Source organism: Myxocyprinus asiaticus, chromosome 35, assembly GCF_019703515.2.
Source record: "Myxocyprinus asiaticus isolate MX2 ecotype Aquarium Trade chromosome 35, UBuf_Myxa_2, whole genome shotgun sequence".
Classification (NCBI taxonomy): Eukaryota; Metazoa; Chordata; class Actinopteri; order Cypriniformes; family Catostomidae; genus Myxocyprinus; species Myxocyprinus asiaticus.
The window spans coordinates 27231876-27246610 of record NC_059378.1 but is presented as its reverse complement, the minus strand read 5'-3'; the positions used below and the strand labels follow the sequence as shown (position 1 = coordinate 27246610).

The 14735-nt window shown below is 36.0% G+C and overlaps 1 protein-coding gene across 9 annotated transcripts in view; it reads right to left on the bottom strand.

Annotated features, from left to right (window-relative positions):
- LOC127425930 (plasma membrane calcium-transporting ATPase 2-like) overlaps nucleotides 1–14735 on the bottom strand; it is a 396733-nt gene that overhangs the window by 101288 nt on the left and 280710 nt on the right. For 5 of the 9 annotated variants that reach the window (XM_051672265.1, XM_051672266.1, XM_051672261.1 and 2 more), the window contains 3 exons: nucleotides 11966–12091; nucleotides 2773–2898; nucleotides 765–851 (listed from right to left, as the gene is read on the bottom strand). In XM_051672265.1, the coding sequence (XP_051528225.1) occupies nucleotides 765–851; nucleotides 2773–2898; nucleotides 11966–12091 (339 nt within the window). The remainder of the gene's footprint in view (nucleotides 1–764; nucleotides 852–2772; nucleotides 2899–11965; nucleotides 12092–14735) is intronic. The other 4 variants (XM_051672268.1, XM_051672269.1, XM_051672263.1 and 1 more) reach the window with 1 other exon arrangement.

Genomic DNA, 14735 nt, shown 5'->3' with positions numbered 1-14735 from the left:
ATCAGTCTCAGTGAGTGCTGCTTCCGTGTGAGCCTGGCCCATATATTCCAAACAGCACTCGTGCCCATCAGACAGAGTCCAAAAACTTGTGAAATGTCATCTTGACAAAGATGCGAGACATAAGTGGCTCTTTTAGTTTTAGTTGACAGGGAATCAATATTCTTTAAACCTAAACACTGGATCCACACAAATTTGTACAAATTTGTGATGGTTTGTGTTTTAGAATCTGTACATACATCATTGGGCTAGAAATACACTTTACGCGTGAATATCTACAAATTCTAATGACATCATAAATTTAGACCTCTGTAATTTGTAAATCACATTTTGCTAAAATTTTACTAGTAACACTTTAAAAATAATATGCAAGTAAACCAAAAATTACTAAAATTACACAATATGTCATGATTTTCTGTCTGAAATTTGAAATTTACCTTGTGAAATGTACATGCTTTACCTTCAGTTACTGTGTTATTCTTATTTTATTTATGGTTAATTTATGGTCTGTTGACTCTCCCCTAGTATTTCTTTTTTTTATAATTAATTTCTAGACTTTTACATTCAATGATACAATCCACAATGTGGCATTCTTATATGCATACATAAAATAAAAGCATAAAAAAGGGAAGACGAAGAAGACGGATGAAAAACAGTTAATGGTAGAGGTGACATGCATTAAGAGGACCATACAGGAAGTTTAAGACAACTAGAGAAAGAGAGGCGGAGCCAATGAGGGATGGACAGTGGAGGTCTGCTCAACCTACCATTGACTAGGCTGGTATTACCAGAGGCATTTGCTGCACCATAGGTGGCTATAGTTGCGATGGGGTGTGAGGAGGGATGGGAGCAGTCTAGCCAGTAATAATGAACAAAAGTAGCATGGTTAAGAGCGTTGTTACCATGATTAGTATTCTTTTAATATGCTGCTTTCAACTGAAAGGTGATTTCAAACTAATGACATCAATGGCAAAAAAACACTGCAACATAAGACAGGTTATACATCACATGAGCACACAAAACAATGTCGAGTCACAAAACGACACAATGATCAATGGCCCAATTACCTAGCATTGACAAATGTCTATAATTTCAGCTGACATTATATAAGAAAAATAAATCATAAATTTTTTAATCTTAAATATCTTTAAAGTTGATAGGAATAGGTGATTACAAAAGAATAATAATAAAAGAAAGAAGATGCTGAGAAATTAAAATTGAAGTGCTTTAACCACAAAAATCACCTGGCTGTAGTGTATCAGACTACAAAATAAATCAATAAATCGGAACATACGCACTGAGAACAATCCAATATATTCATCCATATCTTCAGCGTATATCGTGAGTTAATCATTTTTTAAAACAATAAATAAACAACCTCTTGATCTATGAAGGAACATGGAGAAATTGTGTTTCTCTTAATACCTAAAAAGAGCTTATTTTTCAGTGACTATTACTAAAGCATGGTTTGGGAGGGAAAAGAAGGTTTACTGGGGGAATAAAATGATGATTACTTTGGATATCCCCAGCGTAGAGAGATGTGTACTCTACCTGCTAGTTGATGGCCATCCTCCATTGCCTGACCTGTGTGGCAGTTTGCAGAATAACAAACACATAAGGCCTTATGCCCATATGGGTGTGGGCAGTACAAGTTACCCAACCAGAAAGAGAACATTTTCATGTATATAAGATTGAGTAAACAACCCCTGTTAGCAGTTAGCATTCCCGTGATTCATCAAAGGAAGATTTTTATGTCAGTGAAGGCTTTGTGTAGTACACTGAATTATATGTCAATTACAATGGAAGACTACAATTGGTGTACGACTTCTGATTGTGTGTCTGAAAATTTGAGTTGTACATCAGTAATAAAAGAACTACTGTAGATGTTCTGAAAACGTCAATTTCAGAAAATATGAGCGGTGTTCGCCAATGCAAAACACAAAGCTATGATGCTAGGGTACTCTGGGTGATTGCTATGTCTGATTGCTAGAGGCTAATGTATACTTCACTTGTCCATGGTGCTAATCGGAACGTGCACAGTATGTGTGATGCAAATTTCATCATCACCACAGTCTGCGCGGACTGTCCGCGTGGCGACCCAGATTTTCTCGACACGCAAACAGTCCATGTCTGTGCACATCACCAGTGCATGCACCTGCCGTTGAATGTACTGTAAGAGTATCAGAAAGCAGTTATTTTGGGCATGCATCGAATCGTTTATATTCTGTGTTAAGTTTAGGGTTAGAGGTTTGTTTTGAGCAATATTAATAGTGATACTTAGCTAAGTTATTTACTTGCACAACCTTAAACCTGCAATTCTATGATCTGAAATTTTACAGTTAATTCCACTAAAACCAAAAATTCTAATTAACAAATTTCACATTCAAATTCTTTAGTCATTGTTCTAGCTCCTAATTTTCATGGTAAACATGCTACTTTTGTGTTGTCTTTGAAGGGTAAAGATGATATCGATGGTAAATAAGCTGATTTTCTATATCATCCAAATTTGTCAGAGATTTTAAAGTTTTAATTTTTAGTATACATTGCTGTTTTGTGTTCTTTCACCATCTCAGTATACTGCTTTTGACGTTAACTATCACAGATGTTCAAATGAAAGCATAAGAAAGTTGATAAAAGTTATAGTCCTACAACATTATCAAATAAATTAGTGTGTAGGAGAACATGTTTAAACCCATACAGAAATGCCAGGTGTAAACACCACAGCCCAGGCTTCACCTGGAATCTGTTTTGCCAGGATGACTTTTAGTTACGCACCTTTCTTCTCTTTCTTCTCCTCCTCCTCTCCCCCAGCACCGAGCAGGGTGAAGATGATCCCGGTCTGGGAGTTCACACCTACAGCCATGACCACCATCCGACCCGAACCCTCCATCACATGGGTGCCTGGTGATACAGTTAGTGGTGCAGTAAGTAATGGAAAAAACTGTAAATAATAGCAGGCCAGCACTGGCAGCACAGGCAGCCCTGACCTCAACTCAACTCAGCTCACACAAGTAAAGCGTCTGTATGATGTAATACTCTAAACAGCACTGACACCACACTGACTGCTTTCTACAACTTAAATAAACGATTACAGGGTTTGTTTTAGAGCCACACTTTACTGTTATAAGCAAAGCAATTTCATGGACTAATATGCAAAAAAGGCCAAGTTACATTAAATTTAAAACCCCTTGAGATGAATTCACAAAACAATTGCAACAGTTTGCATATGGCTTTTCAGTGTAAAAACAAAAAACAAAAACCTGCGTCTTTTTCACTAACCACCCACAATTCAGTTTAACCATGTGCTGTAAGTGCTGGTATATCGCTGCACCACATTTTAAATTGTCACTGTCACTCTTTTCAGCACAAACATGCCTCCTTTTTATGCAGTCATTATGCATATCATTTTCACACAATGTATATATATATATATATATATATATACACTACCAGTCAAAAGTTTTGAAACACTTGAATGAAATGTTTCTCGTGACCTTAAAAATCTTTTGATCTGAAGGGGTATGCTTAAATGTTTGAAATTAGTTTTGTAGACAAAAATATAATTGTGCCACCATATTAATTTATTTAATTACAAAACTAAAATTTAATAAAATTATTATTTTTTTTTTTTAAATTGATGACTTGGACCAAATAATAAAGAAAAGCAGCCAATAAGTGCCCAACATAGATGGGAACTCCTTCAATACTGTTTAAAAAGCATCCCAGGGTGATACCTCAAGAAGTTGGTTGAGAAAATGTCAAGAGTACATGTATGCATATTCTAGGCAAAGGGTGACTACTTTGAAGATGCTAAAATATAACACAGTTTTGATTTATTTTGGATTTTGTTTAGTCACAACATAATTCCCATAGTTCCATTTATGTTATTCCATAGTTTTGACTTTACTATTATTCTAAAATGTGAAAAAACGTTTGACCGGTAGTATATATATATATATATATTAGGCATGTAACGATACGCAAATTTAATTGATACGATACAATAGGATGCATGGCTTCATGATACGATAGGATACGGTACAATATGATACAAGCACCCACACATTTTTCTCTCAAACCTATTCAAGGATTCGACATAAATGTGTTTTAAATCATAAATGCCACAAAAGTGTCTGACATTGGCAACAAAAAGTGGAGCTCTAAATAACTTAAACAATAGCACTGCATTTATTTTGTTTGACTGTTGAGAAAAACTAATATGAACTCAAAATGTTTTTTTCTTGAGAAAATAAGTTTGTCTACACTCTAGTCATTTATATTTGAATAGCACTTTTCACAGTACACATAGTTTCAATGCAGCTTTATAGAAAATCATGCCTTGTTGTCTGAAAGCCACCTGTGAACAAGCTGAAGTACTGCAGCAAGGGGAAAAAAACTTGAGAGGAACCTGACCTCTGGTATTACGATATATGTACATATTCCAATATTATTTAGCTGCTTAAGCAAAACCGATCAGCACACATATTTTTCCCCCCCCCCCTCCATTCCCCCTTTAATTTTGCATGTAAACTTTACCGGCGTTATTACTGGCTTATGACATACACAAGTGTTGTTCTCAAAGCTGTTTACATTTTGAAGTCAAAAGCAGATAAGTATAAGTCTCATGTAATCGAGGATTTTTTACGTTGTTGGTTTTTTGAATAAGCTGTTTCTGATAGTTATGACTCATAACTTATGAGCATCTTGCTGTGCATGTCAAGCTCAGAGTCAGCTGGGAGAGGCGGCTGTTAAACTTAAAGCTGTTGTTTCTGTCTCATAAATCCACAGATTTGCGCGATGTCGGCGTAAATAAAACGACTTGTATGTATATATATATATATATATATATATATATATATATATATATATATATATATATATATACACAAGGACGGATTAACCACCGGGCCGATTGGGTCATTGCCCAGGGGCCTATAAACCCAAAGGGCCCCGAGCTTTAAATCATTTATTTATTTATTTTGAGCTTTCTATTATAAATCCATGTAAATGTCAGCCGTATGTGAAATACCATTTGTTCGGCCTAATGTGTGGTGTTTGACAGCAGCGTGAGCATAGACACTCGAGTGCGCACTCAGGGAATCTGCATCTCACAGGTGCAGCGCATTTATTTGAAGGGCTACAGAGAACAGCCTTTGATTCACAGAACGCTTCCAAAGATAAGGTGCAGTTTACCCTGGCTATCTACAAAGATGATTGTTTAAATTTATATAAGCAACAGCATTCGTGCAACAGTATAGAGGACTTTAAAATGTTAAGTCCTGCATGCATTTAATGTTAAATTATAAAGAGAAAGGTGCCTTAATACCTTAAATATGTGCACGGTAACGTTTTGTAATATTTGGTTAACTGCGTGAGTTCATGAACGGTTATTCTGTTATTTGTCAGGACTCAGAAATAAAGAACGTTTATTGCCATGCGTGCGTCAAACACAATCTCAGATAGCAGGGAATAAAGTGCACAGTGAGCTATGAGCCTAAATAGCACAATACCTAGCTAGATCTTCAAATGATAAAATCACATTAAAGTCAAACAAAAATAATCTGTCACTGCCTGCAACATAGTAGGCCAATTCTTAATCAATGGAAAATGCGTAATTCTGCCTGGGCAGGTTCACTTTCCATGAGGCAGCGAATGCTACGGATTATAGGACTTCTTCGGAATGCTTTGATTTGAAATGATTCAGCATTTAATGTGTGTAATTATTGTCTGCACACCAGACCAAAAGGGGAAAAAAACATTGGCTCACCGTTTATCAAGCACTGAATATTTGCCAGGTGAAAAACAATCTGGAATCATGTGTAACAGTCACATTAAGTCTTCTTTGCAACCTGAACTTCATCAGAATGTCAATGTGTGACACCATCACTGAAAAAGCTTGATGCAGCACAACAAATGGTGAAACAGAACACAGGTGTCACGAGATGCATTTATAAATATTAAAGTTATTTTAAAGTTAATGCAGTGTCTAAAAAATGGCAATTCGGACGTTGTTTCGCCGGCTATGATTCTCAAGGTTTTCCAGTTTTTCCAAAATGCGTTCCAAATCTACTTTGGTCGCTAGTGGGTTAGCAGCTAATTCCCTCTCTGATGACTCACAATAATTGATCCATCTCTCGACTACCCCGATTCCTATAACCAACTCAGAGAATTTCGTTTCCATCGCAGTAATCGATCAATGTATTACAGCAAGGTCCTCTAAGTCAGCAACAACTTTCGTCAGCATCACAGACATGCTCACCAGTTGATGCTAAATTATACCCGCCGCACCATCCAAACCGAGTCCCTGGTCTGTGGGCCTGTCAGAGGTTTCAGCTTGAGCATGTAAGTGTCTTTTAATATCTCCAGAGCCCGAGGATTTTTAATTCTTTGCCATGTTGACTTCAAAGAAAAGATATGTAGCAGGGTGTCGAATCTCACCGGTTTATGACATAAAAATAATTAAAAACTAGCAAAGTGCGCAGAGCTCGCCGTTTACACGTCCGACTCTCGCATGGCGTTACGTGACTCCCAGGCCTCTCAGTTCTTAATCTGTCCTTGTATGTATATATATATATATGGTTAGTTGACAAATATGCAGTAAAAAACTATTTTTTTGTAAAGCACAATTAAAAAAAAATAAAATAAAAAAATAAATAAATACGTCCATTTATGTAGTGTAAAGTCTGATATTTAAGAAAATATAAGGGGTCACTAACTTTGTCAATTCGTTCACAGTTTTTTTTAACATTTTCACTGAACTGCACTGTAAATGTGTCCTACATAACAAAAATGAAGAAAAAAAAAAGTTAGGTAATACAAAGAGCATGAGAGAGATTTATTTTCATTGTTAGATGCTTATTTTCATTTATTGACATTTTCATTAAATGCAAGTCAAAATTTGCTGTCATCCTTTCAAAAATGTTGAAAATTATACCAGTTTCAGATGAGTGATGATTATATCTACCCTAATGCAATATTCAACAGTTTTTTTAAACATATTTTGAGTTAAGTAAGCAATACATTTTTGGTTCTTTTATGTGTGTCACACCATAGGACATTATGTCACACTAATCTGTGTGGATCCCTGTTAATTTTCTCTCTATACTTTCGTGTTCTCTCCCAATCATGTTTCTCCCTCAATTCTTTCTGTCCAAAAATGAAAGAATCCAAAAATGAAGGACCACATTTTATACTTCAGTAGTTTGCATGTAAATGTAATCTTCATTAGAGCAAAGCATATTTGGCCTGCTGTCCGATATTGGAGGGCTTGGAGCTCGAGACTCAACTTGAGTCCTGATTACACCAATCCCCCCCCTTTTACTTTACTTACTTGGGGGCCGTTTCCACAACAACATTTTCAACTAAAAACGGAAAACTTTTTATGTGTTTTGGCTGTTCGTTTACACGACAACGGCGTTTTGGGGCCTGAAAACGCAAACTTTTGAAAATGGGTTTCAAAGTGCACGTTTCTGAAAACGATGCCGTTACTGTCTTCGTGTAAACATACAAAAATGCGCATTTGTGAAAACGATGACGTCATGCACACGCGTATTACTTGTTCAGTCTATAGGCATGTGCGCGAGTACTTCAAAACAACGCGCGAGACATTCAAAACTACAATGGCGGACTACAGGACTGTGTTTGTGCTGCTCAAGATTTTGAGTTTATTGACGCTTCTCCAGCAAATTGTAGATTTACTGCATCACTGCTATGACCAGCGATCGCCATCTTCATTGTTTGTATTCACCGCTCTGTGGAAGAATGCTTATGTGCGCAGGCACGTAGTGTTTCTTTACAAAGTGACATCACCAACTACTGGCCTGGCATGCATAATACAGCATTTTTAGTCGTTTTCGCGGATCCGTGTGAACAGGGATCGTTTTGTCGTCTGTACGCGAAACTTTTCAAAAACACAAAGGAAAAACTTTTCCGTTTTTAGTATATCATTGTCATGTAAACGTACCCTTAGATGAATAGTGAATATTTGAAAATAGGTGGAGATGGGGAGGAGGCGGGATGCCAAGAAAATAAGTGACAAAATGTATCAACTTCCTGCGCTTTTAAAAATATATGGATGAAAAAACAAATTGCCATTTACTAAAATACACACTTGTAAAATTATGCCAGTGGTATTTATCAAAATGTTTATGCTTTTCTTTTTAATTTATAAAAGTTAGAATTTATTGAACCTTGCTTGAGACAGTCACACCATAGGACAATTTTGAGATTTGGCTCAAAAAATTAAAAAAATCTAATGACAATGCAGTTTGTATAATAACAGGTCGATATAAAGCAAAGAAATGTTTAATCATTTAATTCATTTTTAAATGATGACAATACTATTTATTAATTTTTATCTTGTGTGACAGTGAAATTGCCATGTCTTGTCAACAACCCATATATATATATATATATATATATATATATATATATATATATATATATATATATATATATATATATATATATATATATATATATATATATATATATATATATATATATATATATATATATATATATATATATATACATACATATATACAGGTGCATCTCAATAAATTAGAATGTCGTGGAAAAGTTCATTTATTTCGGTAATTCAACTCAAATTGTGAAACTCGTGTATTAAATAAATTCGGTGCACACAGACTGAAGTAGTTTAAGTCTTTGGTTCTTTTAATTGTGATGATTTTGGCTCACATTTAACAAAAACCCACCAATTCACTATCTCAAAAAATTAGAATATGGTGACATGCCAATCAGCTAATCAACTCAAAACACCTGCAAAGGTTTCCTGAGCCTTCAAAATGGTCTCTCAGTTTGGTTCACTAGGCTACACAATCATGGGGAAGACGGCTGATCTGACAGTTGTCCAGAAGACAATCATTGACACCCTTCACAAGGAGGGTAAGCCACAAACATTCATTGCCAAAGAAGCTGGCTGTTCACAGAGTGCTGTGTCCAAGCATGTTAACAGAAAGTTGAGTGGAAGGAAAAAGTGTGGAAGAAAAAGATGCAACCAAGCAAGAGAACCGCAGCCTTATGATTGTCAAGCAAAATCGATTCAAGAATTTGGGTGAACTTCACAAGGAATGGACTGAGGCTGGGGTCAAGGCATCAAGAGCCACCACACACAGACATGTCAAGGAATTTGGCTACAGTTGTCGTATTCCTCTTGTTAAGCCACTCCTGAACCACAGACAACGTCAGAGGCGTCTTACCTGGGCTAAGGAGAAGAAGAACTGGACTGTTGCCCAGTGTTCCAAAGTCCTCTTTTCAGATGAGAGCAAGTTTTGTATTTCATTTGGAAACCAAGGTCCTAGAGTCTGGAGGAAGGGTGGAGAAGCTCATAGCCCAAGTTGCTTGAAGTTCAGTGTTAAGTTTCCACAGTCTGTGATGATTTGAGGTGCAATGTCATCTGCTGGTGTTGGTCCATTGTGTTTTTTGAAAACCAAAGTCACTGCACCCGTTTACCAAGGAATTTTGGAGCACTTCATGCTTCCTTCTGCTGACCAGCTTTTTAAAGATGCTGATTTCATTTTCCAGCAGGATTTGGCACCTGCCCACACTGCCAAAAGCACCAAAAGTTGGTTAAATGACCATGGTGTTGGTGTGCTTGACTGGCCAGCAAACTCACCAGACCTGAACCCCATAGAGAATCTATGGGGTATTGTCAAGAGGAAAATGAGAAACAAGAGACCAAAAAATGCAGATGAGCTGAAGGCCACTGTCAAAGAAACCTGGGCTTCCATACCACCTCAGCAGTGCCACAAACTGATCACCTCCATGCCACGCCAAATTGAGGCAGTAATTAAAGCAAAAGGAGCCCCTACCAAGTATTGAGTACATATACAGTAAATTAACATACTTTCCAGAAGGCCAACAATTCACTAAAAATGTTTTTTTTATTGGTCTTATGATGTATTCTAATTTTTTGAGATAGTGAATTGGTGGGTTTTTGTTAAAAGTGAGCCAAAATCATCACAATTAAAAGAACCAAAGACTTAAACTACTTCAGTCTGTGTGCACTGAATTTATTTAATACACGAGTTTCACAATTTGAGTTGAATTACTGAAATAAATGAACTTTTCCACGACATTCTAATTTATTGAGATGCACCTGTATATATAGGGTTGGGGAGTAACAAAATACATGTAACGGGATTACGTATTTAAAATAAAAAAATATAAGTAACTGTATTCCACTACAGTTACAGTTTAAATCACTGGTATTTAGAATACAGTTACATTCAAAAAGTATTTTGATTACTGAAGAGATTATTTTGCATTTTATTGTCATTTGTTTCATTTAATATTTAGTCCTTTCAGATGGAAAAATGTATACATATAAATGATGCGATCCAAAGTGCATTTGAACAGCATTGAAACACTTTCTTATGAAGTGTTATATTCATACAAGCAGACAGATAAGTAAGTCTGAAGTAAGTTTGGAGCACAAGAAATAGAAATAAACCTTGTGTAAATTGTCAGCTTTACGCTAAGCTAAAATGCTATTTTTAGCCATTTTACATGCATGTTACCAGACACGATCATATTTTTATATCAAGAAAATTCACGTTGGATCATAATTTCTTTTTTCTGGTAAGACCTATATATATATATATATATATATAATATATCACACAATACAATAGAAAAATTGGCTTTAGAAGGTAATATATTGTTTATTTTCATGCTTTTCTAAGAACGCATCTATGTACACATGCACCAAATAGTGGCTTTTAGAATGTCTCATTTTGGTTGTGTCATATTTTTAGGACGCTGTGTCAAGTTAAACTTTGTTTGAAACTTAAAAAACACGTCTCAGGACCCATGCATTCGAAGTTGCACTTACTCACCTTACTGAAATTTGGGACTTGCAAAAACATGGAGGTGGTACTTCAAGCTTGAATTGCTCCGATGGTATGAATATTCCTTATTATGGTCTGGAGGCATGTTTAATTAAGTAATTTTTTTAAGCTGTTATTTTTTATTTAATTAATCACACTGAATTATCATGTCAAATTGACAGCCCTAGTTAACCTCCTTTAAAATTGAGCATTTTATGTCTTGCAGTAATGGCTTCTGTCAGCAAACAAAGAATGACCATTTATAACTGGGTCGTTTCTGTAATCAGTTGAGTATGCTGAGAAATATCACTCAGAACTAATGTTGTCAAATGAACATATCTTTTCACACAACACAGAACATAGAGCTGAATTGTTTCATAATTGTTGTCCTTTTCAATATAATATTAAGGAGCCATAAATCATCAAAATTGCACTTGGATACGTGAATGACATTAAGTGGTGTAATTATATTTCGACCTGTGTTGATTGACTTACATTTTTGATGACTTCAATTTAATTTACTATAACATCAATAACAAATCAAATAAATGTAAAGCTGTACTGTATAAAAAAATAAAAATAATAATAATAAAAAAATAAAAAAATAAAATATATATATATATATATATATATATATATATATATATATATATATATATATATATATATATATATTTTATTTTGTTATTTTTTTATTTTATTATTATTCTTATTATTTTCAGTTCTGTACAGAAAAATTTAAAGTTGTTTTGATGGCTGTGTTCATTGTTTTAAAAGTATTGGACTTAGTTTACAGAAATATATCAAATCAGAAAAAAAAACAATATTTTACATTTCAGAGAATACATATCCTTAATTAGTCAAAATTATCATAGTGTTGTGTCAGGCAAATTTAATTCCACTGTGGTGTGACTGTGTTGAATTACTTAAAATTACAATTCAGTAAATTCCCCTTCTTGTCAATTCAACATCCTTTGAGCCGTAGCCAATTTCATTCCAATTAATGAATTAAAAGGCAGACGATTCTTCAATTATGAATTTTGTCCAACCCTGCTTAAGTACAGAGAAATCAAATGAACACTAACACCATGCTATAAAATAGTTAAATGGACAATCACCAGAGAGAAGCATTGGGTCTTTGTCTGCAGATTTGCGTACATGGTCTGATTCTCCCGTCAGTGAACTCTCATCAATCTTCAGATCATTGCCTTGTATCAAGACTCCATCAGCTGGAAGCAGGTCACCTGAACAAAGTAATGCATGATTATATGAAAATATGAACAAGAATATAGATTATAATTTTTATTCATATTGACATTTTGATGCAGTCTGCCAATCTGAAACTTCAAAGCAGTTGTTAATATACTAAACAGTCAAACCAGCAGCTTGGATGAAAAATAGACAAATCAATTTGCCTTTATTAATTTTAAAGGTAAATGTATAATTTCTGTGCCACTAGCTTCACCAAAGGGATTTGCAAAAAATAAAAATAAAATTATTTTTTTTCTCCCCCTTTTTCTGTTGGTTTAAAAATGTTTAATTGGTAGGACAAAAAGCTACACAGTTTACATTTGAGTTGTGTCATTATTAAAGCTAAAATCTGATAAATTATAATATATTGACTTGCTATTAACCATTAACAACTAAGTGAAATTTCAGGTTCATCATATTGACAGTGATATACGGCAGACCATTTGTTTGCACTTTCTTGAGCTTAACTTGGGGTTAAATTCAATGGTCAAGGGCACAACGGAGACAAAGCTGTTTCTGAACCCAGACACACAATCAGCGATGAACTATATTTAATAATATAATCTCCAAAGCTTGTTCAACTACCTTGGTGTTCCTTCCAATAATCCTTTTGGTTTCTCCACACAAGTTTGGATCAATATTGCCATCTCCAAAGAATTCCAAAGTTGATCCAAGGCTCTTTTGTCAAGCATTTCAACAGAATCTCCCTTTAATATTTCAGGATTTACAGCCTAAACTGAATAAATGCCATAACATGGACTGCACCATGTTGCCTGCAAGGTCAGTTACATAATTTATTAATCACTGTTTTGTCTTGTTTTCCAGTAAAAAAATATTTCACCATCCTTTAAACAAGATACATTCACTAAATATGCAAAATAATAGAGAACCATGATATATTAAGACTTGTTTTTAGAGAATAGATCCCGAATTCGGTTTATTTTTCTGACTTAGCCAAATTATTTTTCTTGTTTTAAGGCTAAATCTAACAAAATATTGTGACATTTATGTTGTATGACGTTTATAGTCTCAATATATTATGCAATTTTCAGCTCGATTTTAAGGAAAATTGTATTAAGTTGAATTAATTTTTATGTGCGATTGTCAGCTTTTTACTTATTTTAACCCCTAACCCAAACCCCATACCTAAACCTAACCATAAAGTTTAACCCCTTACCATGTTTTTAATTGGAAAATTTGTTTTGTGTACCATGGAAGAAATGAAATATCAGCGTTTAGAAGGAGAGGAGGGAAGCATATGTGATTGGTGTTAAAGTCTTATGTTTTCGTGCAACTTATTGTACAATTTCGCCATCTCGTACAAATTAATACAAATTGTCATGAGACTATGTTGGCAATTGTGCCACACAAGTAAATGTATCTTGTTTTATATCACGATTATGTGTTTTGGTTCATGTTTTTCATGTCTTTTATTTTCAAGTTTAGTTCCTGTTCATATCATGTGATTTCCTGTTCCCTCATGTGATCTTGTCATGTGTTTCTCCTGTTCATGTGTCTTGTTTTCATTGGTTCTTTGTTTGATTACTTTGTTATTAGTCTTGTCTTTTCATTGGTTTAAGTTCATTTAGTCTTGTTATCTTGTTTATTAGTTTAGTCTTGTGATTGGTTGTCTTGTTTACCTGTTACCCATATCCTTGTATTTAAGCCCTCATGTTTACCATTGTCTGGTGTGAGGTATTGTGAAAGTAACTTTGTTGTTTTGGTCAAGTCAAGTCAAGTCAAGTCAAGTCTAGTTTCATGTCAAGTCTAGTTTCATGTCAACTCAAGTAGTTTATGTTCATGTTTAGTTCACGTTTATAGTTAGGGTTTTTTGGGATTCCACATTTGTAAATAAAACTGAACTTGGGTTCATCACGTCATCATCATCATCGTCTCTTCGTCTGCCTGTTGACAACATTGTTACAGAATACCTCACCGCCAACCATGAACCCAGCGGTCCGACTACTGCGCCTACATCAGGGGAATCGATCCCTGGAGGAATATGTGGGGGACTTCTGCTCTCTGGCCAGCGAGGTGGACTTTAATGTGGTCGCCCTCAAAGATTGTTTCAGTTTCGGATTAAGTGAGCCAATTTCCTCCCTGATGCCTGGTGGTCACAGTTCCCTCAGCCTCGCTCAGTATATTGAACTTGCCCTGCAGATCACTGGTTCTACGTTCACCGTGGGGGAGGCAGATGCCAAGCCAGAGTCCCACATCATGGCTGCCGAGCCAGAGTCCCACGTCATGGTCAACAAGCCAACGCCCACGCCTGCCATGGCCAACGGGCCAATGCCCACACCTGCCACAGCCAATGAGCCCACTCCTACCACGACCAACGAGTCAACGCCCACGCCTGCCACGGCCAATGAGCCCATGCCTGCCACGGCCAACGAGTCAACGCCCACGCCTGCCACGGCCAACGAGCCCACGCCTGCCACGGCCAACGAGTCAACGGCCACGCCTGCCACGGCCAACGAGCTTGAAGCTTCGTCCGTCCCAGAGCCAGCGTTGCCAGCCTCATCCGTCCCAGAGCCTGCGTTGCCAGCCTCGTCCATCCCAGAGCCTGCGTTGCCAGCCTCGTACGTCCGAGAGCCTGCGTTGCCAGCCTCGTCCGTCCCAGAGCCTGCGTTGCCAGCC